General features: G+C 32.3%; 1 protein-coding gene and 3 non-coding genes across 4 annotated transcripts; all 4 read left to right on the forward strand.

Annotated features, from left to right (window-relative positions):
* The first annotated feature begins 5,412 nt into the window (after positions 1-5,412).
* On the forward strand, positions 5,413-12,191 carry LOC110606675 (eukaryotic translation initiation factor 2 subunit beta). Its single transcript, XM_021745596.2, has 11 exons — positions 5,413-5,561; positions 5,665-5,671; positions 6,256-6,305; positions 6,887-6,995; positions 7,112-7,167; positions 7,270-7,324; positions 7,430-7,524; positions 8,179-8,324; positions 8,751-8,893; positions 9,009-9,094; positions 11,875-12,191. The coding sequence occupies exons 3-11, from the start codon at positions 6,261-6,263 to the stop codon at positions 11,950-11,952; spliced, it is 813 nt and encodes a 270-aa protein (XP_021601288.1). The 5' UTR covers positions 5,413-5,561; positions 5,665-5,671; positions 6,256-6,260; the 3' UTR covers positions 11,953-12,191.
* On the forward strand, positions 9,930-10,012 carry LOC122722555. Its single transcript, XR_006349495.1, has one exon. It is a non-coding gene; the product is annotated as a small nucleolar RNA SNORD34 (small nucleolar RNA).
* Positions 11,049-11,125, forward strand: LOC122722554. The gene has a single exon (XR_006349494.1). It is a non-coding gene; the product is annotated as a small nucleolar RNA SNORD34 (small nucleolar RNA).
* LOC122722553 lies at positions 11,459-11,537 on the forward strand. Its single transcript, XR_006349493.1, has one exon. It is a non-coding gene; the product is annotated as a small nucleolar RNA SNORD34 (small nucleolar RNA).
* Positions 12,192-27,697: the final 15,506 nt, after the last annotated feature.

Below are 27,697 nucleotides of genomic sequence, written 5' to 3' on the forward strand. Positions count from 1 at the left end.
TTCTTCTTTTTCTTTTTACTTTGTCGGCCATTATTTTATCTTTGTCGGCCAATTGCATGTGTGTGATATCATCATTCTTTTGTCTTTTTCTCTTTCTGCTGTCTGCCACTTTGTTGGGTATCTGCTTTTTAACTTTGTCGGCCACTTGTTGGGCAAATGCTGTGTGACGTCATTGCTTGCGTTGCCTTCTTTGTCTTTATTGATTTTGGTCAAATTGTAGGTCCGTGTGGGTCCTACATTTCTGCTTGTGTAAAGAAATCATCATTGTCGTTATCCAAGCTGATTGGTGATGGTGATGCTGCTGAACTTCTAACATCATTTAGTTCATTAATTAATTGGTCATATTCTTCTTCAGATGTACATGCAGCCATTTGAGACATGATCTGTTGTTTGCGCGCTAAGAAAGTTTCTTGTCTGGTAATAATAGAAATACTGGGTTTTTTGCAAAATTGTGGGTGGTCTTGAAAGAATTGTTCAATGGCTTTATTGTTACAGCCATGTAAATTGGTTTTATTCCACCATTTTGTTTTGAATCTTCTGACGATAGTGGGAACTTGAAAAATACCTATAGCTTGGTCTTTTATTTGGTATTCAATCATGAGTATCCATGGAATATGAAAATGGTGACTATATATTAGCCAGGATGGGGCTATGGAAACACTTTCGGGTAACTGCTGTTTTTCAAAGAATTGTTCTTTTGCTATAACGATTTGGTTTGGGACATTGTTTTCGCAAAAACCAAATTTGTTCCACCATTGGTAGAACCAATATGGTAAAGGATAAGAAAAATTGTCATCGAAGAAGAAAAAGAATGACACAGACAATTGTTCATTTTGCTTGAAAAAGGTTCTTTCCCAAGCAATCTGATAATCATAGTAATTATACTTGATATTTTGTTTTATTTGTCCAATGGTCATAATCATTTCTCTCATTTTGTGAGGTTCAAGACCCCAATCTGTTAAAGTCCATACTTTCAAAATTCTGACTTTACAATATCTTAATTTGTTGGGATTTTGTGGATCATAATTATTATGTATAACTATAGAATAAGTATTGCTGAGAATTGTTTCATAGAACTGTTGGGATTTTTGGAAATTGTCTGGTATGTAGTAATGATTTCTTGGGAAAATCGTACTACATAATTGATAAATATTTAAATTGGGATTTTGAGCCCAATATTCGGGTTCAATGGTCAAAATGTATTCGTCTATGGATTTATAACTGTATTCTGTTTGGGCTGGTTCTTGGGTTAATAGTGGATTGGAAGATGATGGTTCTGTGGCAGGTGGGCCGGTAACTGCTTGTTTGAAAGTGGATGGTGATATAAGTGCTGGTTGTAATGGGCTGAATCTATTGGTAGAAGCAAAACTGGGTAACCTTGATCGTGGAGAAGTTGGTATTACTAATGCACTAGATATCGGATTCATTGGTCTTTGTAGAATAGAAGAGGTATTGGTATAAATTGGTCTAGGACTATGCTGTCCTGAAGGTAGTAAGTTTATATTGCATGGTTTAATTATTGGTGATCTTAAAGAAATTTTTGTTTTTTCAACTTCCTTTCCTTTGTCAGTCATGATGTCCCTGCAAAAATTCACGTGTTAGAAAATCAGCAATAGAATTGTCAGTTCCTTTTATATGAATAATATCAAAGTCAAAAATAGATAAAAAAGCTTGCCATCTTGCAAAAATATGTTTGGCTGCTAAGTTTTTTACGTCTTTGGTAAGAACATCTTTAGCAGCTTTACAATCTACTTGAATTGTGAATTTCTGATTTAATAAATCGCTTTGAAATTTTGTTACACATAAAACAATTGATAAAATTTCCTTTTTAATTGTAGAATATTTTTCTTGTGTGGGATTCCAAAATCCTGAATAATATCTAATAATATAATCTTTACCATTTATGTTTTGTTTAAGAATACCTCCGTATCCTTGATTGGATGCGTCTGTTTCTACTATTTTGGGAAAATCAGGGTTACAAATATTTAAACATGGTAGCTTTTTAACATATCTTTTAATCTCTTGAATAATTTTTGTATGTTCTTCTGTCCATGGTTTAGGATTTGTTTTTAACCTATTATATAATGGTTTACAAAATATTCTTAAATGTGGGTAAAAATCAGAGATGTAATTTAATGATCCTAAAAATCTTTGTAGTTGGTTTTTATCTTTAATTTCATCAGGAAATTTGTCAGCAAATTCTATACTTCTTTGAATTGGTACTATGGTATTTTGATAAATTTCATGACCCAAAAATCTAATTTTTGTTTGGAATAATTTCATCTTTGGTTTAGATAATACTAAACCATTTCTCTTTACAGCTTTATAAAAGATATTTAGATGTTTAATATGTTGATCTATATTTTCACTAAAAATTAAAACATCATCAATGTAAGTAATTATAAAATTATAAGGATTAAATATGTCGTTCATTATTTTTTGAAATTCACTTGGTGCATTTTTTAATCCAAAAGGCATAATGTTCCATTCATATTGTCCGAATGGTACTGTGAAAGCAGTTTTATATTTGTCTTGTTCAGCTATCTGAATTTGCCAAAATCCAGATTTCATGTCAAATTTTGAAAATAGCTGGGCTTTATATAACCTGTTTAATAAATCTTGTTTATTTGGTATGGGGTATCTAATCCATTGTAAGGCTTTATTCAAAGGCTTATAATTGATAACTAGTCGAGGTGCTCCTCTTTCTATTTCAGCATTTTTATTTACGTAAAAGGCTGCACATGACCATGGTGATTTACTTGGTCTTATTAAATTTTTTTCTAATAGTTCTTGAATTTCCTTTTTGCAGAATTCTAACATTTCTTGGTTCATCTGTATAGGTCTGGCTTTAGTTGGTATATCTTGTTCTTTAAAGTCTGGTTCATATGGTAAAGTCACTATGTGTTGTTTTCTATCCCAAAAAGCTATTGGTAAATCTGAACATAAGTCTTGTTCAAATTGTTCTTGGAGTGTTATAATTTGTTGTTGAATGTTGGGATTTTCTAATTGTTCTTCTATTCGGATATAATGTAAATCTTTCTTTAAAAATTTTATTTGGTTTTCTAAATTATTAATTTTACTTATGTTTTCTTGTTGAAATATATTAACATCATGGTAATTAATTGGTGTTAGGAATTGAAATATAATATCCTGTCCTAATACATTGGTTTCTAAACCTAATTGTGTGACTTTAAAGGGATATAACATTTGTAAAAATGGATTGCCAAGGATAATTTGTGTATTGAGATTTTTAATTAACATGAAACTGGTTTTAAAACATATCCCATTATTACAGATATGTGCTTTTGGTATTTTATAATCTATTTTTACTTTTGTAGAATTTGCTGCTGATAGGGTCTGTTTTGTTTTATGAAAATATTTGCTAGGTATGATACCTTGGTCTATACAGTTCATATCTGCACCTGAGTCTAACATTGCTATCGTTTCGAGTGTAAAGTCTTTTATTGTCACATTTATTTTTACATACCATTTTTGGTATCTTATTCTTGTAATGTCATTAAATTTTAATGCTGTTTCTCCTTCACTTTCTGACGTTATTTCTGTTGGTTTCTGTTCTATGTTTCCTTTATCTTTTCCTGAACTTTGTCCTATTTCTACATTTTGCGTTAGTTTTTGATTTTATTCTAAATAATCACATCTTAATTTTAAACCATAAAAGGACAGACGGAGAAACAATATTTTGGGAAATTGATCAATCTAAAGCAAATATAACCATCCCCAGAACTATCCAATGGAAAGATGTAACTTTACCAGAAATCTGGAAATATCCAGTCAAGACAATCCCTAACAAACCTTTTAAGGAAAATAAAGAAATAGACTATATTATTCAAAATGATGATGGATCATTAGAATTAAAGTATAAGAGATCAAATTCCTTTAGACAAGCAACTCCTAATCTATACCAACCCTCTCGACAATCGTTAGATACATCTCGTAGAAGACATAGTATAGAAATACAACCAGATAATAGTATATCAGGAGACTCTACTAGTCCTTTTCCACATTATCAAGGACCTTTTGTGGGTGAAACTTCTGGGACTAAACCAATAGAAGAAACATTTGACCAACATACAAAACCACAACATACTACGTCAGGTATTAAAATACAAGAAGGTGTCTTTCGACAAGGCCAATTTAGTCAACCATATGAAGATAGTGATTTTACTATAAATACCCTAACCCAACCTTTCACCCTTGATAAGGACCTCATTCAAGCTGACTATATGTCAGATCAAAACCGGGGGAAAAAGGACCTATTTTTGCAAACCTATTCCAGAAAAGAACAAAGTTTAATTAAAAAACAATTCTTTAAAATTTAGAAAACGTTTTAATATATTTTTTAAAATTAAAAAAATAAATAATTAATTTTTTATATTATAAAAATTAAATAATAATTTTTTTAAAAAAATTAATTCTAATTAATTTTTTTTATACTTTTGTTTAAGTTCTTACAAATCTAATTTAATTGTTTTGCCGATTAAATCTTTATATTTTTATTTAAAGATTAAATAAATTTTTATTTAATATAATATTATTTTATAATAATAAAATATTTTTTTATAATTAAATTTTATTTTTATAATTTTAAAGATTATTTACTGTTTTTATATTAATTTAAATTTTTAATATTTTAAATTAAAATAATATTTTATTATTAAAATATGTTTTTTAAAATTTAGAAAGATTTTTAATATATTTCTTAAATTTAAAAAAATAATTAATTAGTTTTCTCACATTATAAAAATTAAATAATAATTTTTTATTAAAAAAATTTTTTGAATATAATTTCAATTAATCTTTTATACTTAAGTTTTTATAAATCTAATTTAATTGTTTTACCGATTAAATTTTTATATTTTTATTTAAAGGCTAAATAAGTTTTTATCTAATATAATATTATTTTTTAATAATAAAATATTTTTTATAATTAAATTTTATTTTTATAATTTAAAAATTATTTACTATTTTTATATCAATTTAAATTTTTAATATTTCAAATTAAAATAATATTTCATTATTAAAATTATTTTACTATTCAAAACTAATATTATATTAGAACATAGCTTATTAGGCCTTTAACCAAAATTACATGGCTTAATTGATAATAAAAACAAAGTTAACTTATTTCAGCTTTGAGAAAAATACTGGAGTTTAATCAACTTGTTTTTGAAAATTTTGAATTGGGTCTATTATGATTGAAAATCAGTGGTTCAAACTGGCCGGTTATGGTCCTGACTTCTGATTTAAGGAAAAGAGAACCGTTATGGCACATAATAAATGGGATCAATTCGATTCGTGAATCGAAATCATTAACCAATTTCAGTTTCCGGTTTGACTGGTTCAATTCCGGTTTGAACGTAGCCAGGTCGGCATGTAGATTTCCAGATTGGAGCCCTAAATCATATAAACAGACCGTGGCTCTGCATATAGATTTCAAGATTGGAGCCCTAATACATATCTGCCGCATTTCTCTGTTCTCTTCACTCTTCACTCTCTCAATCTCTCTCTGTGTGTTTCTCTCTCTCCAGCAGACGAAACAGGTCAGTCCCTTGTTCTTTTCTTTTTTCGTTTTGCTTCTTCTTCTCTCGCGATGCCCTAACTCAGCCTATTTTTTTTCCTGATTTTCTCTCTCAACTCCATCAGTAAACAGGTTAGTTCCTCCCCTTCTTTATTCTGTTCTTCTCTTTCCTGCATCTTTTGATTCAATCTTGTTTCATTTTTCCTTGCTCATTTCTCTTTCTTCTTCTTCTGTTATGCTCTTTTTTTTTTTTTTGTAGTTGGATTCTGCTTTTGTATCTTTAAACCTAGACCTGCATGTAATCTGTATTTCTATGGCAATCTCCTTTTTTAAAAATGCTTGATTTGAACGCTTGATTGAGGACTGTAATTGAATATCATTACGTTTTATCCGATGAATGCCTCTTGAAGATTTTCTTGTTCAATTGAGATTGGCATGGAAACAAGCAAATTCTAGGGTATTTAAGCTTCATTTTGAGAAACATACCCTTGTTTACTCTGTTGCTAACCTCTCTCTCCATTTGGAACTTGTCATGCCTTATTTGAAAGAAGAGTATTTAACTCTCTACTGTTGATTCTTATCTTCCCTCAATTGGCATTTATTTCCTGTGAATTTGTTTAAGCGTTACGCTCGCATTTGTTGATGGTATGGTTCGTGAATTGTTTCATTCTTCTTGTTATTTTAATTACTTGGGATTTAACCCTTTTTTTTTATAGCCACCATGGCAGATGAAACTTCCAATGATGTTAAGGACGAGGTGGCAGAAGTAAGCTCTCTTCTATTTTCGGTTGTCATACATTGATCATGTCTTGTTTCTTAGCGGACCAGAGAATCCTAATAAGGAAGTTGTTACCTATCTTATATTGCCTCTTTGTACAGAATTCTAGGGTGCTTGATGCTGTCACGGCTGTATAAATCATAATGAAATGACCAGGCTACATAGACAGATTTTATTTTTCAAAATGGATAAAAAAAATATGCCTCTCTATTTGTGTTTGTACTTTTTCAAATTATTTGATCCACCTTGATCTTTTCATGATAAACAAATTGTTCCAATATATTGATGCTTAAGTAATGTAAATGACTGGGTTTGCCAAAGTTGGTTTTACTTTTGCTAGGTTTATCTTGTTTGGTGATTTACATTCTGTTCGTTGAGGATCATTTTATTAAGTTGAAACCTGTCAATTTGCTTCATGTACTGCTTATATGCTTAATGAGTTATTAGCCCTAGACTCCTATCTAAGCTCAGGGATGAAGTTGGTTTTCTGCTCCATTAATGAGCTGATGTTAAGGTATTGTGCTTTTGCTGCATTAGTCATATTGGTCACTGCATCTGTAACATTGCAGCTTGCCCCCTTTGATCCTACTAAAAAGAAGAAGAAGAAGAAAGTTGTTATACAGGATAGTGCAGATGATTCTGTGGACAAGCTCACCGAGAAAACTGAATCATTATCAGGTACCTGAAGTGGAACAATATTTACTTAGGTTTTATTTGATTTGACTTGTCTGAGAATAATATGCATTGGCTTTTTTATGGGGAGTTATTTATTTAATTATTTTTTGTAATTTTAGTCTCTGATGGGCTTGAGGGTACTTTCACTGGTTTGAAAAAGAAGAAGAAGAAGCCGGTAAGTGTTTCTGGTCTTCATGATGTTTGATTGGCTCTATCTGTCTATTTACGTCTGTACCAGCAATGGACATATGGTGCTTGAACATGATTGATTTTGTAGATAGAAACAAGTATTTTGAATGAAGAAAGTGTGGATACAGGAGAAGATTTGAATGGTAAGAAACCACTCTCTAAATTCACCAACTTCGAATGTGTTTTGCTTTAACCTATATTTACTATTTTTTACTCCATCTAAGAGGCACTGTTTTTTCCTTTTCTAGATCATGCAGGGGAGGATGAAGAAGGAGAAGGAATTGAGCTGCAACAGCAGCTTTATCCATGGGAAGGGAGCGACCGTGATTATGAATATGAAGAGGTACTGTACTCATTTAATGCATTTTTATTTGCCTTTTGCTTAGTGTAAACATGTTTTGCTTCATTCTGCTATTATCTGTTGTGAAGTCACATGATATTAGTGTGTACTAGAAATTAACATTATGAATGTCATTGTGCAATTTGTGTCTGTGCTTGCATTTGCATGTATCAATGATAGATGATTTATTAATTCCTTGTTTACTAGCACTTCCAATGGTTCACGTGCTTCAAGTTTAATAATTCACTTTTAAGCCATTTGCCTAGGGGTGAGCCTTGGTGCAATGACAAGGTTTTCTTTCTTGTGATGTGGTCACAGTTTCAATGATTGAAATAGCTTCGTTCTATGTGTACCTATCCCTTCTTAAAGCTTGTGACTTGGAGGCCTTGTGCAGTTCAACCTATTAGCCTTTTGACTTGGATTTTTGTAGGGGTGCTAGTTAGGGTTTTTTGTTCTTCCGATTTAATGAGGTGCTCTGTGGCATGACTTACATGTTCCTGTCCTTTTTCTGTTTCTATGTGTGTGTCACTGCATAACGCTCTTTAAATGTAGTTACTATGGTTCTCTTATCCTTGGTCATGAGTCCTTGTTTCTTATTCTATAGTTCTTGCATTTGCATATTGACAGATTACTTCCATTCCAATTTTTGCATGGCAGCTTCTTGGTAGGGTTTTCAATATTTTGCGGGAGAACAATCCAGAACTTGCTGGGGATAGGCGAAGAACTGTGATGAGGCCTCCTCAGGTTCTTCGTGAGGGAACAAAGAAGACTGTTTTTGTAAATTTTATGGATCTCTGCAAGACGTATGTATATGTTGCTCTCTGTTTCTGTTTCTGTTTCTTTTTTTGCTCCTTTGGCAATATGGGCCAAAAAGCATAGTTTGTATGTATGCTTGCATTACTTTTGATTATATGAAATATTTTTACTTGCCATTCTTATAAAATTCAAACTTGTCTAATTCTTTGAAATGTGTAAACAAGACCATGTTTATCAAGAGGAGCCATTTTTATTTGGTGCAATTATTATTATTTTTTTGCTAATATACATCTTAATAGGATTAGGATCTGTTTACTCTTTCTGGATGTTAGAACTTCTTCAATATTGTATAATTGTTTTAGAAATAAGATTCTTGCATTGAGATGTATATTTATTGTCTGTATTTTGCCGTATCACTGCTAACCTTATTTTTACATGTTCTACTTCCTGTCTTTGATGTGCAAAAATCTCAGAATGCATCGGCAACCAGATCATGTGATGGCCTTCTTACTTGCTGAATTGGGGACAAGTGGATCACTCGATGGACAGCAAAGGCTAGTTGTGAAGGGAAGATTTGCTCCCAAAAATTTTGAGGGTATCCTGCGGCGATATATCAGTTAGTACCGCTTCTTTTAAAATTGTTTTGCTTCATCTTAATCTGTGAAGTAGTTATTGTTTAGCTGGTATTTATGATTCTATAGAGTGAGCAATATGATTTCTTTACTTTTCAGATGAGTATGTCATTTGCCTTGGTTGCAAAAGTCCAGACACTATACTTTCAAAGGAGAACCGTCTCTTTTTCCTCAGATGTGAGAAGGTATCAATTCATAAATTCTCATATCATTGCTATTTCCTTTTTCCTTATGTGCATGAGTTTTTCATAGCACTCTTGGTTTACATGGATAGTAGTCTTTCAGTGAGTACCACATATTTGTACAGTTTCAAGTTGCATTTAGGTTATTAAATTCACGAGTATGAAGTAAAAAGTCTTGGGTGATTAATGATTCAATGATTTTAATTTTGTATGGTACAATGATCATATATTCCAATTAGCCTGCTTTAATTTTAAATATCCATTTGAAAAGTGTTAAATGTGGGGAGAAGTAGTACGGCTGTAGTTACAGATAGGGAAGTATACCTTCTGTATTCACATTCAAGAATTATCAGAAATACATAATACTCTTTTCCGCTTCAATAATTCCTAGATTTGTCTCAAATTCTCCCTTTTCTTCTTAATGTCCCTTTTCTTCGAAACACCTCTCTTTTCTTTTATTCTCGATCTCTTTTAGGGTTCTGCAACCCTACCAATTATTGTCGTGTATCAGAAGATTCCAGAAGCTTGTGGAACTTCCAATACATGACAAGTAATGTAATTTATTTTTTAAATATTTTATTAATTATTTTATTCTTGAAAGGGTTAAATTGGCTAAGAAAATGCAAGTACAGTTAACAAAATGACCTGCTAAGAGCCCAATTGTACATTTGAAAGCCTTTAGAACAAAGATGTATTCAGCCTTTGTTTTTTTTTCTTCTTCAATATTTTATTAGGAAAATGCTATACTGTAATGTTTGTCAGTTTTGCATGGCAACAGTTTTGCTGTTGTTGCCATGCTAGTGTATCTAAAGTTGTCATTTGCCAACTCTTGTCTCGAGGAGGCCTAGGATGATCTTAAATTTGCCTACATTGTCAGAGTGTTTAAATCATGACAGATTATTGAATGATTCTGAGGCCACTTCTGCTCCTCTTCCTCATGTCCTTGGTAACCTGATAAAGTTGTGTGTCCAGTAGAAAGGTGCCAGCATTTGAGATAAGTTTCATATTCAATCGAACAAAGTAAAATGTTAAGGGCCCAATTGTGGCCTCAAGTGGATGTGGCGTTGTTTATTATTTTGCCCAATTGTACATTTGAGAGCCTCTAGATTTAGATGCATTCAGCCTTATTTATTTACTTTTTTTCTTTTGATATTGATTAAGAAAAAGCTATTATTAGTTAAAAGAAAAAGAATAAGCTATATTGTAATTTTGTCAGCTGTACTGTTGTTGCTATGCTACTATGTTAGTGTATCAAAAGTTGGCATTTGCCAGCACATTGTCTACTTGTCTTTGAGGAGGCCTAGGATGATATTAAGATTTGCCTACATTGTCAGAGTGTTCAGCACATGACGGATTATTAAATGGTTCTGAGGCCTCTTCTCCTCCTCTCTTTCATGGTAACCTGATGAAGGTTGTGTCAGTAGAAAGGTGCCAGAATTTGAGATAATGTTTTACATTCAGTTGAACAAGTAAAATGTTTAGGGCCCAACTGGGGCCTCTAGATGGAGGTGGCCTTTTTTTAGTTCTATTTACTTTTATTATTGATTGGGAAAAGGTTATGTTGTAATTTTTTCAGTTTTTCTGTTATTGGCATGAAAGTGTATCTATAATTGCCTCGTGCCTATTCTTGTCTTGAGGAGGCCTAGAGTGATTTTAAGATTGTTCTAAATTATCGGATTGTATTTCTTCCTCTGATGTACATTGTAACCTGATAGAGGTTGGGTTCCCCGCATGCCAGCATATGAGATAATTATATTTGAGAAAAGTGTTGTACTAATTTAAGAAAATCAATTGCATTGCACGTTTAAGATAAGCTCAAGGGTCTGAGATGCATTTGGCTTTATTTTGCTTGATTTGGAAAATGTATATTGTAACTCCTGTCAGATTTGCTGTAATTAATACACACGAACGCATACTGCTTCTTACTGTAATTATCATTTGCTAAATCTTGTCTGGAGGAGGCCTAGGATGATTTAAGATTTGCCTACATTGTCGGATTGCCCAAGACAGATATTAAGTGGTTCTGAGGCCTTCTCATTCTTCTTCTTGTTTTGCTTCTTATGTAAACCAGATCAAGGTTGGATCCTATTAAATGCATGCTAGCTTTTGAGACAATTATTTCGCGAAAAGGGTTGTATGCTAGCTTTTGAGACAATTATTTCGAGAAAAGGGTTGTATGTATCTACTTAAAGTCATGCCAAAGGGCCCAATTCCATGTTTGGGGTTGAGATCTAGAGTATTTGGCCTTCTTTCACTTGATTTGGAAAGTTACATATTGTATTTTTTGTCAGTTTCTCTGGATTTATATATATATATATATATATTGCTTGTTTTGCTGTAATTATCATTTTCCAAATCTTGTCTTGAGGAGGCCTAGGATGATATGAGATTTGCCTACATTGTCAGATTGCCCATGACAGATATATTAAGTGGTTCTGAGGCCTTCTCTTTCTTCTTTTTCTTCTGCTTCTGTACATGGTAACCTGATAAAATTTGGTTACCAACCAATAGAACTATGACTATTGATAGCCCAAATACTACAACATTCACCTTGACATGAATAACATAATACCGCCATTAACTGAGCTGGCTTTACAGTGTTAGAGAAGCTTTGCGTACTGCATTTGTATGTTTAGTGAATGCCGCCATGCCTTTGTTCCTTGTCCACACTAGTGTGTTTTTTGAACTCTTTCTCAACCTCTCATTGATTTGTCCATTATAACTTCTTATGGATTTCATTTTGTTGTATATCTTTTTTGTCTGATCTTGTTGTACTTGTGCAGTGTGGTTCTGGACGATCAGTTGCCCCAATCAAAGCTGGTTTTGTTGCTCGTGTTGGCCGCAGAAATGCAGGGACATGAGTCTTCTAAGCTGTATTTTGATGCCTGCCGTAGAAGTAAAAATATACATGAGCCTTTTAAATCTGAGCTGTGCAGTTCAGAAGCTGTGAACCTTGTTTCCAGTATCTGCTATCCACTGTTTACCCTGATATTTACTGGAGTTAAATAATTCTATTTACCAAGTTCTGAGTGAGCTTTTGTTTTGTTAATTACATCTTGGAGAAAATAGTATCGATTTGGTTGGTTGATCATTATGTCAACTTGCTCTCTGATATGAACACCACCCTATGATGTGTTGTTTCATTGACCAATCTGCATTGCATCACTCCCCTGCAGCAATAGTGAATAATTTGTTGATGATGATGTATTTCTTGCATTTGCAGGATTTCCAAATGATTACGCATCATTTTATCCAGGTGGTTGATCAACTTACCCAAGTAGTCTGGATTGAAAATCTTTTCTCATTTGACCACTGTAATTGCATGATTTCTGGGTCTATGTGAAACAGAAACTTTGAGCATTGCCCATCATCTATATAACTCTGGATAAATTCATAGGAGGTAAGATAGACATCGCTGTAAGCTGGTTCGCAGCCAAAATTGAAGTGAAATGGGACTGGTTCAAACCGACATTTGAACCGATAAAACTGGATTGATAGTGAGGTATCGAGTTAGAGTGGAATCTCACAGGGATCGGACCTGATCAATCACATAAATTTAAAAAAGAATAAGTTGTAATAATTGCATTTGATTAAATCCAGAATCAATTTGTGATATGATGCGTTTGATTATTCCCTTCCCACTTTACCCGCATTCCATCAAGGGATATTTGCCCCATAGGAACTGCATTATACTGTTCCTCGCTAAATGCTGCCTCTAATCTCAACAACTATTTCTTCAACTTGCAACGTATACTTCTTTCGACACTTGTGAGCTGGAGAATACTTTTCATAACACTGGTAACACAGATTCTGTACTCTTTTTTCATAATGTCTTTGCTGGTCAAGGTTTTTGGAAATCTGTTTGTATTTCAGGTGAATTTAGGAATATTTGGTGTAGGTAATTGCCCTGTTTGATCTTTTGGTTCCGTAGTTGTGGATTTATTTTGTGAAGTTTAATTATTAGGTGTTGAAGTAGGCTTGGAGTGTTAGTGTTTGGTATAGGTGATGGTGTTGGATACAAGAATTCTAACTGGTGTTTGGGATTCCTTTTGGATTGCTGCCACTGCCATTTCTTGTAGCCTAGCTAGGGAATAGGCTTCAGCTAAACTATTTGAGTTTAACATTCTTACGGTTATGTGTAGTTCATCATCCAGTCCCAAAGAAAAAAAAATTAAAAAAACCTAAACTCAGAGCATGACTTTCAGTGATACCTGCTTTTGGGTAAATCCCTTCAAACACATTTAGATACTCTTGCAGAGAGCTAGTTTGCCTCAGGTTCCTCAAATCAGTCAGTCACCGGAAGCAAGGCTCCCGAATCTAGCTCCAAGAGATTTACAAATTCTTCCCAAGGCAAAAACTTTAGGAAAAATTACTGTTTATCTTTACGGTATGGAGAAATTAATTAATTGGCTCTGCAGTTTTAGAAAATGCATTATAATGTCCCTAATATTTTAAAAAGTCTACTAGTTAATATTTATGTTAATTTGAACCGTTAATTATTTTACTATTTAGTTTCTATAATTTTTAAAAATTTATTAATTGATTTTTCATGTTTTTAAAAAGTGTACTAATTAGTTTTCTCGCATCGGAGATATTTTAAATTTTTTTATAATACTTAACGGTAAAACTAACTAATAGACTTTGTAAAATATCAAGATATTTTGATGCATTTTTCATTAAAGGACTAATTAGTGAGTTTTTTCGTATCATAAGAACTAAATAATAATTTTAAACTTCATTGTCCTTCACCTTCACACATCCTTGATGCCACTGAATAGCCCTCCCTTCTAAATGCATTGCTGCTAACTTAACTCTGTTTTCCACAGCAACTTTGGCCACTTCAAAAAATACTCACAATGTAGCAGCCATCCATCCAATCCTTCCTCATTGAAATGAGGAAACTCTAACTTAGTATTGTTTCCCTAAGTATCAGCCGTTGTAGAAGACCCAAGTATGCTATGATCAGTTGATTGTTCTAAAGACTGTTTACCCAAGCTTGCAATGAGACCCTTCAGTTTAGTGACCATTCCCTGTAAACGTGATTCCATCCTAGCTTCCTGTCTTTGCTCAGATTCTAAAACCAGCTTAGCCAATTCCCTCCTCAAAGCTTGTGACCTCGTGCCCCAGTCATAGTTAGGATCGTATTGCTTTAATACCACTTGATATGATTTTTACAGTAAAACAGAAATAATGAGGGGAGATGTTTCTCATGCAGATTATAAATCCATAACAACTTTACAGGTAACGTTCTCCCTTTAAATACCAAGAACAATTTCCACATCTCCCGCAACAGCTTAGCACACCAATTCCATGTCATCTTCCCTTCCCATGCTCCGCACATGTGCCACCTCTTATTTAAACGCTTTATATCATTTAATCAAAGAATTAGAATTGGACTGAACTTCTAAATTGAGAGTAATTTTACATTCTCACCGCTTGCTCTGATTCATTTTAAATAAATTTTTACTATGAATTAATTTTTTTTAAGAATAAAAGTTTTGTAAGTTAAAAAAAATAAATTTTTATTTTTTAATTATAAAATTAAAAAAAACTAAATTGAATTTTCATAAAAAAAATATATTTATCATTAAATTTATGAGCTTTAAGAAAACCTTGAAATCAGTTTCTGTTTCTGTTTTATTAATACACATGTTCTGCTGAGGTAAATTTGCTCGCAGCTGCATGGATTGTATGCAGTGGGTACATCTAGGGGTGTAAATGAATCAAACCGTTCGTGAGCTATTCGAGATTTGATTCGATAAAAGCTCGACCGAGCTCGACTCGTTTTCTAAACGAGCCAAGTTCGAGCTTAATTTTTAGGCTCGTTTGGTAAACGAGTCAAGTTTGAGTTCCATAGTATTCGGCTCGTTTCTGAGTTCATGAACAGGCTCACGAATAGACTCGTGAACAGTCTCGTTAAACAAACTGAAATTACTATCATAAGAGAAATAAACTCAAACCCTGCATATACTTTAATGAGCCAAATCTAAATTTTTTAAAATTAAGCTCTATATAGTTTAGTTACACTCTTAAACTTGCATATATTTGGATCATTGAGATTTAAAAACTCATCTTTATAAGTTTACATGCTAATTTGTAGATATACTTATTTAACTAAAATTATTTTAGTTTTAAACTTATTAGTTTTAAACTAAAACTCATTATACATGTAAATAAATTAAATTACTCGTGAACTATTCGAGACTCAGCTCGATAAAAACTCGACTCAGCTAAGCTCGTTTGCTAAACGAGCCAAGTTTGAACTTTTTAATACTCGACTCGAGTTCGATATGAGTAAAGCTTGAATTCGGCTCGAGTTTAAAAAAATTTTAACGAACCAAATTTGAAATCTTCAAAACTCGGCTCGACTCGGTTCGTTTACACCCTTAGGTACACCCTCCAAAACTTTCTTTCTGCTTTTATTATTATCCTAAAATCTGAACGGCAAAAGTGAAAATCAGCCCTTCAATTTTCTATCATAGTTTAAATAAATTCAATTTAACTTTCTAACAACATAAAATTCTGAACTTTACTATAAAGTCCAAATAAATTCTTATATAATAAAATATTATTTTTGTAATTTTAAATATTAAAAATTATTAAATAACTATTCTGTATTTTTATTATTTAATACATAATAACATATTTAATGATTTTTAATATTTAAAATTATAAAATGATATTTTATTAGGTTAAGATTTATTTGGATTTAAATGTAAAATTTAAAATTTGATTTGATAAAAAAAAATCAAATTGAGCTTATTTAAATTAATAAAAAGTTAAGGGTGTTTTAGACTCTTATCAAAATCTGAAATAGAACTCTTTTTCATTCATATTCTTTTCTTATAAAATTTTTATTTAAAATAAAAGAATTTAAAATTTTTTAATTTAAAAAATTTTCATTATATATAGAAATGAAATTATGGATGATTTTATAAGAATTTATTTAATTTTTTTTTATAAAATTATTTATGGCAAACGTAAAACCTTTGATTGAGAGATGGAGAAAAATAAGCTTGCAGCATAGCAATTCAAACTTGTATAGCAAATACCAAAAAGACTTGCCCCAATTTGGAATCTAATAGTTCGGTAAAAATTAAACTAAATTAAATTAAATTTAATTGATATTTTTTATTAAATTTCTCATTTAAAATAAAAGAATTTAAATTTTTTAATTTTAAAAAATTTTCATTCTAAAAAAATTGAAAGATACATATTTTTCAACTCCACTTTCCCTCCCTCAATCCAAACTCTAAGAACACCATCTCACCCTCTCTTGTAATTTTTCCAGATTTTTTCAATAATAAAATTTTACGTTATTATTTTTTTGAAAAAGAATTATTCTTAGTGTTCACGCTGAAATCGTCACATTAGACTCTAACTTAAATTAAAAGTCGTTTTGATTTTAAATCTCTATTTGTTTATAGAAAATAATTTGTACTTAAAAATGATTTATATGAAAAATATATTTCATTAAAAATATTTTTTAATTAAAAAATTTATTTTTTACTTTTTAATTTTAATTTAAAAAATAAAATTTATTAATAAATTTATATATAAAAATCTTAATAAGAATTTATAAGAGGTGAAAAATTATTTTTATCTTTTTAAAAGATCAAATTATTTTTTTTTAATCAGAAAAATATTTTTTATTAATTAAATTTTTTATTAACTAAATTTTATAAGTGTTTTAAATATAAAAAAATATAAAAAATATTTTTTTATTTTTGATAAAAGTAAATGTATTATAACCTAAAAAACTATTTTCATTATTATTAATATAATTACAATAATTTATATGTCTATACAAATATTATAAAGCTGGTCTTACTTTCTTGCCAAATTTCATCTAACCTAACAAGGAGAAAATAAATTGCTCATTTGTTTATATTTTTTGAACTAGGGTTATGTTATCCCTGCGCTTGAGCGGGTATAATCATTACTTGTATCTTAATAATTAATATTTTTAATATTTTATTAATACTAAAACCATAATTTTTTTGTTTTATAAATTAATCGCTTTTTGTTAAGAGGTGAATTAGAAAAAATATATGTAATTAATTTAAAATGAAATTTAATATTAATCAGACATATAACCTTCGTTTCAAAGGTTAAATTTTAAAAAAAATTAAAAGAAATATTTTTTTTTCAAATTTTTATATTTAGTAAAATCAATAATATAAAAATTTAATTTCTATTAGAATTAATTTTGAATTAAAAGTAAATCTTACTAAAATTGTTAGAATTTCGCACGAAATGATTTCATTTAAAATTATTTAAGTCAATTTTTTGTTTTTTTTTATTTTAAATTTATTTCTTATTTTTAATTAATAATTTCTCTTTATAAAAATTATTTTAATTTAATAATAACTATTAATATTTAATGTATTTATAATTAATATTAAAGAATTATTATATTATTTTTATCAATTTAAAAAATAATTTTGTATATTTTTAATAATAAAAAGTATATAAAATTCAAACTTTAAATGTTAAAAACTATTAATAATAATTTTTTAATGAATATAATAAAAATGATATGTAAATATTTATGTTTTATTTAAAAATATTATTAATTTGTGTTAGATTGAATTCTATTATATTTAAATTAATTCTAAACAAATGAATTCTTTAATGAATAGAAATGCACTGAATTCTATTGATAGAATTTATTTTTTTTTTAAAGAAAAATTGCATACGACTTGTGGAGTTGTTATTTTTATTAAATGTAGGTATTAAACAAATAAATTAAATGCTATTGCATGGTTAATTAGGGAATAAATAAAACATAACTTTGGTATTCTTAAATTATAATTTTGGCATCCTTAAATTATAACTTTAGTATGTTTAAATTATCTATAAAAATATATAATAAGTAAAATAACAACACATAATTTATAATCTTTTAAGTAAATGATGAATTTATTATTTTTTAAGATAAATTAATTTTATGTTTGGATAATTTATTTAAATATTTATTAGTAATTTATTCAATATATTAAAATTTTTAAATACTCATGAATAAAAGGTATTTTTTTTCTTCATGTAGTTAAAGAGTTATTACTTATAATAGATGGAACTTTTTTTTTTCAATTAAATGGAATATATTTTTTTACATACATTCAGTATTTCCCAAGGTTGAAACTCTAAATTAGGGAATTAAGATTCATGTAGAAACTCAGAATAAATTAGCAATTTGCAGGAATAAATAATAATTAGAAAAAATATAAATTCTTTATAATAACTTTCATATTCGTGTATTGATATAAAAGTAATTCTATAGTTATAAATTGATTTTTTAGTTTTGAGACCAATATTTATCTTTAGTAGTTGACGTTCTGAATTTTTTAATTCGTTGTTAAAGAAAAAGTTTATCCTTAGCAACGTTGCAGCTTTAAAATTCCACTGTTTTCATATCTATTGAGAAAAATTCTTCCTTCATGATTAGGTGATACTAGTTTTATTTCAAGGCCTTGCAACTTAAGTGTGAACAAAATATCAGAAGAGAGTGTAACTTCTCTTTTTCTTTGTAGAGCGGTAGTTGTAAAAATAAAATAGATGATTTTTTTTTTGAAAGGGAAAGAACATGTTCTATTTCTCAACTAAACAAAGAAGACAAAGAAGTTGGGACAGTGTCCCATACATGAAAGCTAGTAAAATGGAAATATGCTCTAGGCAGGAGATCAACACTTTCAACAATATGTCTTCTAACCTACTTAACACAAATATCTCTCCTACTGTCTAAAATAATCTTATAATTCAAAATAATTAAATCAAACATAAAATTATCCAAGTTAGAAAATTTTAAAGAGAAAAATAAAATTTGAGAATCAATAAAAGATTATCTTTGATAAAGAGAAGGCTATTATGAAGAGTAAGAGCTTCAACAATCGATGCATCCAAGCTGCCTCAGAAAAATCAGAAATTGCATGCAAGAAACTACCCTCTTCATCTTCAATCAGCAAACCAAAACCCACCACATGAGAAGATTCAAAAACAACTCCATCCACATATGCTTGCCAGCCTTGAAAATCATTAATAATCAACGAGCGACGAGAATGATTATTTGACAGTGAAAAGACTGATTGAGAGCTTGAAGAAAAATTTCTTTGAACTTGCCTAGGAGTGATAGTAAAATCGGCCATCATTGGAGACATAATCACATGCACAAAGGCGACCCCAACATAAGAAGAAGACCACTTATGCAAATATCTGCATGCATTACTATAAATATCAGATGGACGATGCCACTTTTTCTACCAAATAAAATTATTAGGAGAGTTACAAATTTGCCAAGCAATTATAGTGAAGAGAGAAACAGGTTCCTTCGAATTAGATTGAAGAACCTGCATAAAGCAATCTTGAAAAGAAAGACTAAGCATAAAAATAAAATTCCCAAGCCTCCAAACCTCTGTAGCCCGAACACAGTGAACAAGACTATGGACCACCGTCTCATCCATATCAAAAAAGGACACTTAACATCAAGAGGTACACTTCTACTTCTCAATCTCTCTCTAGACGGTAAAACATTTCGAAGAGCTCTCCAATAAAAATCCCGAAGTTTAGGCGTCACATCCACCTTCCAAATATCTCTCCAAAAGTGTACATCTAAACTCTCAGGTCTTCTATTTAACAACCTCATACAAACCCAATATGCTGATTTAATACTATAAAAACCTCTTTTCTCAAAAGACCACATAAGAGCATCCTTTCTATCATATAAACTAAGGGGAATGCTAGAGATATCGCTAATATCACAAACCGAGAAAAGCTCCATAATCTTCGCCATATTCCACACTCTTCTTTCCTCAATAATCAGGTCCTTGACCCGCATATCCTCGTTAATAAATATCAAACTATCATCTACTAAAAAAGAGTCCGCTTTAGGAAGTCATGGATCACGAGCTACTCTAATATCTTCCCCATTCCCAACACACCAAAGAGCTTCTTGCTTTAGGACTCCAATAGAAGACAATACTCTTTCAAACAAGACTAGAATTATTACCTAGTTGAACATCAAGAAAAGACCCCTGAATATTTGGCTTTGAAGACTTTAAAAAGTAGAGTATTAGGCTTGGTAAGCAAACCGCCACCCTTGTTTTCCTAAAAGAGCCACATTAAAGCAATGAAGATCCCTAAATCCCATCCCCTTCTCCTTTCATACCACACATTTTCTCCCAAAACAACCAATGCAATCCTACCCCATTCTTCTTAGCACCCCACCAAAATTTATTCATTATTCATTGAAGATCATCACATAAAGAAGTAAGTAATAAGAACATGTTCATACAATAAGAGGGAATAGCTTGACTAAAATAGATGATCTTTGATTATATATATTTGAAGACTAATGTGAATAGAGTATGTGAAAAAAATTGAAGTTTTTGTTCAATTTACCTAAGAGATACTTGGGCAAATTATTCTCAATCTTCTCGTAATTCTTTCATTATCATAACAGCCAAAATATCATTTGATAAATTTGAGTGAAAGTCTTGGTTGGCTATGGTTGATAGCTAACGGTAACTGATTATTGCAAGTGTTTAGTAAAATTATAGTTAGTTATTGTTGTTGAGATATAAAATAATTAAAAAATGATATGTATTATATAATTTATTTTATTATTAAATAAATATATAATTAAAAGATTGTTACATCAATGAAAATTTTAAAAAAAAAATCAAATAAGCTAAAAATTAATGTAATGTATAAATATGTTGAAAATATACATTATTCAAGTTTAAATTTGTATTAAACAATATTTACTAAGGAAAATTAATAATCATTGTTTGCCAACATTAGACTATGAGCAATTTGGCAGTGTAAAACATTCATTTGATGTTCTCTACTTTCTTTATCACTTTCTTCAACTTAAATACCATCTACATCACCAAATATGTATGACGATATAAAATTTAAATTTTTATCCAACGGCTCAAATTCTGAATCAATTTATGTTTTTCTTCTAATATAATTATGTAATACAACTCTCTTTGAACATGAAATGAATAAGAAGGCATTGTTCGCAGTATCTTCTATCTTGCTTTCTAAATTCCAACAGTCCATTCAATAAAACATATTAGAGATGAATGCCGATAATTAAAAGTTTCTTTGAGTCCTTTTGATTTTCCATCACATTAAAAATCAAGTAAATAATATCTAGCTCTTTTATAAGATATCCTTCAATTTGTTGATATCGAACATCTACTAAATAATATTTTTCTATATATAAAATATAATTTATAAAAATATACTCTCTCCGTCTTATAATTTTTGTTCACTTTCCTTTTTTTCCCATATTAAAAACATGTAATTTCTTTTATTACTTTTTCAATTATCCTCATCTTCGTCAATAATTATTTGCTGAACATTATCCATTTTTAGTATTAAGAAAACACTAAATAAACCTCATATATAAATTAATTTTATGTACTAACTATATTAATTTTAAAAGTTTGTAATAGTACTTAAACTTTATTACAATACATAAAACCTTGGATTAATTTTAGAAGTTTGTAATAAACTTGGATTCTTTGCTTTCTTTAATAGTTTCTTTTAACTCCTTAGCTGTTTCAATTATCTGTATAACACATAAAACCTTTTTTTCCTATTAATTTTCTTTTTCTTTTTGCAGAGTCATTAGACAACTCTTTTTTTTTTTTTTTTTTTGTCTTTTTATATTATGCTGACTACTAATTAGTTTCAGTATTCCCGAAACCTATATTTCCACCTACTGTTTGACTGAATGAACCTCTGTATCCAAAGACTTCCATTCATCAACTCATATAAATCATCATCAAAATCAGATTCTATATTATTATTCTCGTCAACTCTATATGCCTCTACTTATTATTTTTGCATTTACAATAAGAAACCAAAAAAAAAAAAAAAAAATCAACAAACTTTTGTCTTTTTTTAAACTTCACTGTAATGTTAATAATATACTAATTAATCATAAATATTATAATAAACATAATAAATATTATGTTAAAAATTTATCAATAGATTATATTATTTAAACTATCTAATTTATTATTTAATTAATTCAATAAGTCATAAAAGAAGTTCATCAACGAAATAAAATTATTACTAGAATATTTTTTTAAATAAAAGAAATTGAGATATAAATTTAGTATATTTATTCCTAGCTGATTCTTTTATACAAAAATCTATTTTTAAAGATGTAAATATTAATACTAGTTTCAAGACTATAAAATTAAATTAATTACTGTATTTCAATTTTTTTAAGGAACTGAATATAGCTAATAATTCCTAATCAAGATTTAAAATAAACTATTTATTTCTATATTACCACCTATCGACCAAAGATAGGAAACATATATCACATATGAAGGAATAAGTTATAAGTCAGTATATTTAAGTTCTATTTAATTATAGAATCAATGACTTACGGCGGCGAGCAAATAATTTTGAATTTTATGAAAAATTTGAACGGAATTTAAGTGACAAAGAAAAGAGTCTAATTTTCGCTTACGACATTCATTAGAGACTTACAATACATTTTTGAAAAGAAAATTTCGAGAGAAACGACTTTTAGAAATGCGTCAAGAGCCGTATGCCTATCCCACATATTAATTGTGATGTTGTGGATATAGATTGCTGTGGAATTTTGCTAGGTCGCCCTTGGCAATTCGATGTTGATGCTTTGCATAAGGGGAAGGAGAATTCATACATGTTCACGTGGAATCAAAAGAAGATTATTATCTTACCTTCCGCTTCTGCAAAACATTTTAAAGTGGAAGGGAAGAATGTTGTTGCTATTTCCACGGAAGTGCAGAGGCTAGCAAGCGCAGTTGAGAAATCTGGAGGCACACTGGCTTTATTGGTGAGAGCAAAAAGTACAATGGAGGATGGACCATCTTTACCACCACCCGTCAAAGAGCTTTGAAGGAGTTTCCTAAGATAGTGGAGGAATCTTCCAAGCTTCCACCTCTGCAGGATATCCAACATCAGATTGATCTCATTCCTGGATCAAAGTTACCGAATCTGCCTCATTACAAGATGAGTCCAAAGGAGAGTGAAATCCTCCAAGAATAGGTTGAAGAATTACTGATGAAGGGGCATATTCAGGAGAGCATTAGCCCCTGCGGAGTACCTGCCCTATTAGTTCCAAAGAAAGATGGGACTTGGAGAATGTGTGTGGATAGCAGAGCCATCAACAAAATTAAAGTTCAATATCGATTTCCTATTCCACGATTGGATGACACGCTGGATCAGCTATCTGGGTCTAAAGTCTTTTCTAAAATCGACCTTAAAAGTGGCTATCTCCAAGTTCGGATCAAGGAGGGAGAAGAATAGAAGACTGTCTTTGTAACGACCCGAAAATCGGACTACTACCGGCGCTACGATCCAGATCGACTTAAGGCCGCCGGGACCCGTAGCAAGCCTATCATGCATCCTGTCATACCTGATAGATCCCATACATGATCATACATTTACATAAAAACTTTAAACTTTTCATATACCAAGCTTGACCTTTGCATGCACCATAACTATAAACATAAAACCCCACACTACAGCCCTCATCAAATGCTCTAGTGGAGCAACATATCATATGTCAAGTCTGGTTCAACATAACTCATCATTAAAATATTTTATATAGATCATGTACAAAAAGGGATTACCATTACTATTAGGGCCAAGCACAATACTAAACCATAAAGCATTACTATATATTACATTACATTACATCATTTTACATTACATGTCCACTACTAATCTATTACACTTAACATAGCCTTCAACCTTGATGACTTCCCAGTCTATCCTGAACCTGCAAGCCTGGAGGTTAGGGGAAAGGGGTGAGCTACTAAAGTCCAGTGAGCAGAATAGTAAAAACAGTTTAATAACCATATGCTTTTATGAAATGCATCACATCACAAACAATTCACATCACGGATGGACTTGTCACTAGTAACCCTCTACATAATCCAATTATGCCAGGGGCGTAGTGCAGGCCACACCTGAACTTCCACATCATAACATAGCATATCATATCGAGGGCTAGTGGGTCATCCAACATCCATCCACATCAATAGCAAATTATGCAATGCATCATATTCGTGAATTCAATTGCAACAACCTATAAACATGGCAATCGTGATGCATGAACATGCTTAAAAGTTTGATTGCTTTAAAATAAAAGAGTTATGTTCTACTCACCTCTGGCTGACTCTAGACTAACTCTGAAGCAGCTATCTCACTGTTGATCACCTCGATTCCTCAGGTTAGATCCTACACAGGTGGACTCAAATGAGGGACCAAACATACTCTAACATGACTCTAAACATCTCCCCAAAAACCCCCTAAAACACATAAAACATGCATTGGAAACAGGCAAAGGAAGGCTGAACAGGGGACTTTCGGCGGCAGGTTTGGCGGCCGAAAGCCCCTACAGATTCGAAAGTCAAGCACTTTCGAGGGCAGGATTCGGCGGCCGAAAGTCCTTCCAGAGCCAAAAGTCACAACCTTCGGGGGTAGGTTCAGCGGCTGAAACTTCCCTCCAGAGCCGAAAGTCCAACTTTCAGGGGCGAGGTTTGGCGGCCAAAACTGCCTCCACAGGCAGGTTCGGCGGCCGAACCTGGGCTCTCCCAAAGGGCAGAACCCGACTCTGCCTTGCATATTCAGCCACCCACAACATCCCAACATGCATTCAACAATTCTAAAACATGCATAAACACTTACTCAAGCATATAGGGGCATAAAACTAGCCTATACCCCAACAAACATCACATTTAGCACACATTTATCATTTAACTAACATAAACCCTAACATTTTACAACTAGCCTAAACATGCATCAAAACTCTTAACCCCTTTTAAAACTTAAAACATATAAAAAGATGAGGATCTACACTTACCTCTTGAAGATCGAAGGTAGGCGTAACCCAACTTGGAGATGAGGAGGAAACGAGCTCCGAAGGTCTCCAAGCTTTAAAACTTTGATTTGAGCTTAAAATCTTCAAAAACAAGTTAAAACTCATAAAAATCTTGAAGGATTTGAGGAGAAAACACAAGATCATCAAGGGGGTGGAGGAGACTCACCTTGCCCAGAAATGGAGAGAGAAAACTCGCCCATTTTCGGACAATGGGCCTTTTATAGGTGGCTGGCCAGACCACCTTCGGGGGCCAAAGGTGCCTCCGCAACTCCACCATGTTCGGCGGCCGAACCTGAGTTTCTCCTCGAAAGCATTTTCTTTCAAAACTCAATTTTCTTTCTTGATCAAAACCATAAAAACATTAAAATATGTTATGAAAACTTTGATTTCTACCTTTCTAAGGGTTCTCGAACTCGGGATTCCGGATTCCAACGGAGATTCTGCCAGAAAGTTGGATTACATTCTTCCCCCCTTAAGAACATTCGTCCCCGAATGTTCAACAAAAAAAACAAAGCATGGCATAACATACATAACAACAAGGAAGCACATAAAACAAAAACACTAACCTTAGAAGAGATAGGGGTATTGCTGGAGCATGGACTCCCGTGTCTCCCAGGTGCACTCTTCTACATTATGGTGATTCCAAAGGACTTTCACCATCGGGATTTTCTTATTCCTCAGCTTTCTGATCGGCGTGTCTAGGATCCGCACCGGCTGCTCAATATAGGTGATATCTCCTAGGATCTCCACATCAAGCTCATTAAGAACCTTGTCCGGATCTGACACGAACTTCCATAACATAGAAACATGGAAAACCGGATAGATTCTTTCTATGGAAGTAGGTAAATCCAACTTGTACAATACATTTCCAACCTTCTACAGGATCTCAAAGGGTCCAATGTACCGTGGAGCTAGCTTACCTTTCTTCCCAAAACGAATCACCCCTTTCATAGGAGACACCTTAAGCAACACCATATCTCCCTCCTGAAACTCTACATGCTTCCTGCGGACATCTGCATAGCTTTTTTGCCGACTCACAGCAGTTTTTGATCCTTTCTCTAATAATGGGCACTACCCTGCTGGTGATCTCTACTAGCTCAGGCCCTGCTAAGGCCCTTTCTCCCACTTCTTCCCTGCAAACAGGTGACCTGCACTTCCTCCCATAAAGAGCTTCATAAGGAGCCATCCCTATGCTAGCATGATAGCTGTTATTGTAGGCAAACTCCACCAGGGGTAGATGCTGCCTCCAAGAACCGCCAAAATCTAGCACACACATTCTGAGCATATCTTCTATTGTTTGGATGGTCCTCTCTGACTGTCCGTCAGTCTGTGGATGGAAAGCAGTGCTAAAATCCAACCTGGTACCTATAGCATTTTGCAGACTCCGCCAAAACCTGGAGGTGAACTGGGGTCCCCTATCTGACACTATTGAAACGGGAGCCCCATGCAACCTGACAACTTCATCAACATACACCTGCGCCAATTTGTCCACAAAGTAGCCACTCCTGACAGGGATGAAGTGAGCAGATTTGGTCAATCTGTCCACAACCACCCATATGGAGTCTAGTTTGTTAGACGTTGCCGGTAACCCCACCATAAAATTCATAGCTATATTCTCCCATTTCCACTCTGGAATCGGCAGTGGGTTAAGCATACCAGCCGGCTTCTGATGTTCTAGCTTCACCTCTGACAAACCTCACAGGCGGACACAAACTGTGCCACTTCTCTCTTCATAGCTGGCCACCAATAGACTCTTTCAGATCCTGGTACATTTTGGTGGCTCCAGGGTGAACACTGTACCTGGCATTATGAGCTTCCCTCATAATGTCTCCCTTCAGACTCACGTCATCTGGTACACATAACCTGCTCCCATAGCGGAGGATCCCCTTGTTGTCAAATCTGAACTCTTCATTCTTGCTTGCCTGGACTGCTCTTGCTATCTTCACCAACTCGGGGTCCTCATGCTATTTCTGAGCCACCTGCTCCAGAAACACGGGTGTCACTCTCATCTGAGCTATCAAAGCACCTATACTAGACAACTCTAACTGTAGCCCTTCATTAATGAGCTTATAGAATTCCCTCACCACCGGTCTCCTCTCTGCTGAAACATGGGATAGACTGCCAAGTGATTTCCGGCTTAGGACATCTGCCAAAACATTCGCGTTATCCGGATGGTACTGAATTTTACAATCATAGTCACTAAGCAGTTCTACCCATCTTCTCTGCCTCAGGTTCAACTCTCTCTGACTCAAGATGTACTGCAAACTCTTATGATCTGTAAAGATCTCGCATTTGACCCCATAAAGGTAATGCCTCCACATCTTGAGTGCAAAGATCATCGCTGCCATCTCTAGGTCATGTGTAGGATAATTTAACTCATGCTTCTTCAGCTGCCTAGAAGCATAAGCAATTACCCTCTCATTCTACATCAACACACAACCTAGTTCCACACGGGATGCATCACAAAACACTGTGAAGTCTTCATTACTGGTAGGCAAAGCTAATACCGGTGCTGACGTTAACTTTTTTTTTTCAGCTCTGTAAAGCTTTCCTCGCACTAATCAGACCACACAAACCTCTAATTCTTCTTGGTCAATCTGGTCATAGGAGCGACAATTTTGGAGAAGGCCTGAACGAACCTCCTGTAGTAACCTGCCAAACCCAAAAAACTCTTAATCTCTGTAACTGTAGTGGGTCTAGGCCAGTTAGCT

This window comes from Manihot esculenta, chromosome 18 (genome assembly GCF_001659605.2).
Source record: "Manihot esculenta cultivar AM560-2 chromosome 18, M.esculenta_v8, whole genome shotgun sequence".
NCBI lineage: Eukaryota > Viridiplantae > Streptophyta > Magnoliopsida > Malpighiales > Euphorbiaceae > Manihot > Manihot esculenta.

Bases quoted from the DNA above. Each gene is read 5' to 3' on its own strand.
- LOC110606675 (XM_021745596.2), top strand. From the start codon at position 6,261: ATGGCAGATGAAACTTCCAATGATGTTAAGGACGAGGTGGCAGAA. The intron at 6,306-6,886 runs GTAAGCTCTCTT...GTAACATTGCAG, and splicing joins TTAAGGACGAGGTGGCAGAA to CTTGCCCCCTTTGATCCTAC. The intron at 9,095-11,874 runs GTATCAATTCAT...GTACTTGTGCAG, and splicing joins TTTTCCTCAGATGTGAGAAG to TGTGGTTCTGGACGATCAGT.